We start from the raw sequence: 4,136 nt of genomic DNA, 5'->3' as shown, positions 1-4,136 counted from the left end.
AGAAACTGTTCTTCCAAATGGGACAGTATTGTTTGGGTAGTTGAGGTTCATTGGATCGAACTTGAATCGAATAGAATTAGTCTGAAGTGAATTAACTGAATTCAGTTGAATTGGTCTCAGGTGTACTTGACAGAACTGAATGGGACTAAAGTGAGTCGAATTAAAGTAAGCTGAACTGATCTGGATTCAGCCAAACTGAACTGAAGTGAAGTGAAGTGAAGTGAAGTGAAGTGAACTGTGTTGGGAATGAATTGAGATGAACTGACTCGTCCTCCTTTCTCTCCTGCTGTCAGACTGGCCCTGATGGCCTCTCAGTGCTGGAAAAGCTGGGCCTGGACCAGAATTCGGACTTCTCCGACACCAGCATTCAGCAGAGGCTGGAAGAGCAGCGTGAGCGGATCCGCAGAGAGATCCGGAAAGAGCTGAAGATCAAAGAGGGGGCAGAGAACCTCCGCAGGGCCACCACGGACAAGAAGAACGTGCAGCAGGTGGACAACCAGCTCCGCAGCTCCAACCGCCGCCTGGAGAACCTCCACTCTCAGCTCCAGGAGCTGGACGCTCACATTGTGGTCAAAGGCCCAGACGACAGCAAAGGTAAAAAAAAAACCAACCAATTAATTTGCATGAATTCACTAATGCAAATTAATCTTCTTTTAATCAATTCAAAATGCGCCATACCTTTTTTTGAGTAGAGCAGGGCTTTTTTTTTTTTTTTAGCAGCCTGAGATAAAACATTACTGTGAGTTATAAAGTGGTTACGGTTCTTTATAAGCAGTCTTACTGTGCACCATGAGTGACCTGTAAGGCCTCAGACCTGCCCGTGTCAAATGACCTGTCTGTCCAGGACACTGTCCCTTCATTATCCTGGGTCCTTTTATGTCCAGGAGAACTATATGGTCACATCTTAAGAAGATTAAATGGATACACACAGTGTAAACTCTGACTCAGTTTATTTGCTGTTGCTCTGTGCTTGCATATTACACCAACTGGTGGCCGATTACAATGTAGACTAACAGTTAATATTTGTAATTTGTACAAACTAGTGTTGTGTTGTGTGCTATTGTGTAGATAAACATTCGTACCATGTCGTATTATAATGGAACGGGCTCAGACTGTGTGAACCACTGTTGGCTGATTTAACATGCTGCACTGCTGTAGATTCCCAATAAGCATTACTGTTTACTCACAAACAGCTTTGCTGATTGACAGCCCATATAATCACTGTGGAGACTGATTGGGCTTATCGCCATTGCCCAGGCCATGGTTCTGACCCTCTGATTTGACCTTTAGATGACCCCCAGTCTCCGGGGTCCGGGACGGTCAGCAGGCCGTCAGCCAATCAGGACCGAATCACGGCCCTCCAGCGTCAGCTCAACATCGAACTGAAAGTCAAACAGGGAGCGGAGAATATGATCCCCATCTACGCCAACGGAGCCACGAAAGTATGGAGACATATATATATACACACATACACATAAACACACACACACAAACACACACACATATATACACACACACACAGATATGAACACATTCACACAAACACTCACACACACACACACACACACAGACATGAACAAATACACACACACACACACGGACATATACACATACACACAAACACACACACACACAGATATGAACACATTCACACAAACACACACACACAGACATGAACAAATACACACATGTACACATACACACACACACACAGACATGAACACATGTACACATACACACACAAACACTTGCTCACATACACATAAAGACACACACACTGTCACACACACTGAGTCACACACACACACAAACACATGCTCACAGACACACAAATAAACACACACATGCACAAAAACGCAGACAAACCCATATACACATATACATACTCGTGTACACTGTTTTCTGACTTCAGATGTTTTTCAGTGAAAGTGAACACAGTGACGCAATCTTATTGCATATTCTTATAGGCATTTGCTAATAACCAAAGCACATCCTGGTCCTAAAACAGAACGGCGTCGAGCTCCAGCAGTCTCACACTCCATTTGACCTCTAGTCTACATTGACAGTTACTCACCTGACAAGTTAAATGAAGCGTATCAGAGCTGTTGCTCTAGATTCATGAAAACTGGAAGCCTAAGCAAAGCGGTTTGAACCTGAGTGTGAAGATGGAAATCAGTACCAAGAGCCTAGTCATGGGAGCGCTTCTCTGTCTTCACTGTCACTTCCTTCCTGTCACATGACTGAGCGTCTTTCAGTCTGTGTTTGGTATACGAAGACAAGTCTGTGGTTAATGTCTGAAATTATTTCTCTCTCTCTCTCTCTCTCTCTCTCTCTCTCTCTCTTTCGATGTTTTCTATGTGGTACCTTCTTTAGGACAAGAAACTCCTGCAGACAGCGCAGCAGATGCTTCAGGACAGCAAGATGAAGATCGACATCATTCGAATGCAGATCCGCAAGGCCATGCAGGCCACAGAGCAGACAGAAGACATACAGGGTCAGTCTGTCTGTCTGTACGTCTCGGTCTGTCTGCCTGTCTGTCTGTCTCTGTCTCGCTGTCTGTCTGTTTGTCAGTACGTTGGTTTGTGTGTTTGTCTGTCAACGTGTCTTTATGTGTCTATTGTGTCTGTCTCGTCGTCTGTTCTGGCTGGCGTCTCGGTTTGTTTAGTGGAGGGTAATTCCTGTTGCAGTTAGATGTAGCACTTTTTTCGTGTAGAAAACACATTGATGGTGTAGTCATACTCTCTCCCTATGTGGCAGGTCTGTTTTCCCTGTCTAGATGCTTATCAGCGTGTGTAACTGCCCTCTCCCTGTACATCAGACAGTCTTATTCCACAAACAGATCAATAACCATCTGGCTGTTTGACCACAGGAATTAAAGGCCAGAGTACAGTCTGGCCTCTCTCGCATTCTGTCAGTCTGAGAGCTTAAGTCACAGACTTTCTGACTGTGCGGTGTTTCAAGAACCCGGCTCCTTTGGTCTGTACTGAAATGAACAAACGCACGCGTTTTCCCGTGGTAACAGATCGGGAAGAGAGAGAAAAGTAGAGATAATTACGAGACAAAGAGAGAGAAAGGAGAGAGAGAGAGAGAAGAAATAAGTGAGGAGAGCTAGAGAGATGGGTATCAGGAGGGAAAGAGAGGGAGGAAGGTGGAAGCAGGGACGGGGAGCGATGAAATCTGAGTCGGGGCGATGAAAAGAGTTTGACGTTAGACACGGAGAAGGAGGCGGAGATGAAAAGACAGAGCGAGAAAGTAAAAAGGAGAGAAAGTGAAGAGAAATGAGGATGATGGGGGTGAGGAGATGGATAGAGTACAGAGAGAGAGCGAGAGAAAGAGAGAGAGAGATGGAAGTCGTGAAGCTTTAATGGACTCTAATGGTGTGTGTGTGTGTGTGTGTGTGTGTGTGTGTGTGAGTGTTTCTCTGGCCTGGTTAAGAATAGATTGAGTATAGCTGTTCCTGTGGAAGAGACCCATCGTTAAAGGGTAGTTTGGTTCAACCCATCCACCTAAATCCTCCTTTCAACGTACGAGCCCGTTACGACCCCAAAAAAGCCAAAGCCGCGACTTTCACTATTGGCCTTTGAAAAAAAATGGGTTGTAAATCTGCTTTTTTTTTTTTTCTCCATTAGTCATGCACTGATATGCTGCCTAAATATCTTCATGTAAACAACAACAAAAACAATAGCAAAAATATTGATCTACCGAGATAACATATGAGAAAACTACACTGATTGTTTCATTACAGCCCATATCTCAACAAGGCTGAATTTCCTTCCCCCTTTGACCTAGAGTGAGTTTCACACATTCCAGATTACGGAGATGAACCTAAAACCCAAGCTGACGAAAAGCCCACAGCGGACTGAAGACATGTTTAGTTCCGCTCTGCAGTGACCTTAACACCTCTCTTTTTTGTCACTGTGCACTTTTTGGTCTCATCCCAATCATCCACTCTGTAAAGACTGCCCTCAGTCAGGACTGAATGGGTTTTGCTCTCATGGCTTTGACATGAACAGGGGCAGTGATCTACACAATGGTTTGTTACTGATTTAAATGACTGTACAGTCATGAAAGCCATTCAGTGCTGACCATAGGGAGTTGTTACAGTTTAGTCACAAACTGCCATGTCGACCTATGGG

General features: G+C 44.6%; 1 protein-coding gene across 1 annotated transcript in view; it reads left to right on the top strand.

Moving 5' to 3' along the window:
- Positions 1-349: 349 nt before the first annotated feature.
- Positions 350-4,136, top strand: part of pkn1b (protein kinase N1b) — a 17,567-nt gene continuing 13,780 nt past the window's right edge. The window contains exons 1-3 of the mRNA XM_030793497.1: positions 350-594; positions 1,291-1,442; positions 2,374-2,494. Coding sequence (XP_030649357.1) covers positions 1,410-1,442; positions 2,374-2,494 — 154 coding nt within the window. The 5' untranslated portion in view covers positions 350-594; positions 1,291-1,409. The remainder of the gene's footprint in view (positions 595-1,290; positions 1,443-2,373; positions 2,495-4,136) is intronic.

Source organism: Chanos chanos, chromosome 16 (assembly GCF_902362185.1).
Source record: "Chanos chanos chromosome 16, fChaCha1.1, whole genome shotgun sequence".
Lineage (NCBI taxonomy): Eukaryota > Metazoa > Chordata > Actinopteri > Gonorynchiformes > Chanidae > Chanos > Chanos chanos.
This window is presented reverse-complemented; position numbering and strand designations above follow the sequence as displayed.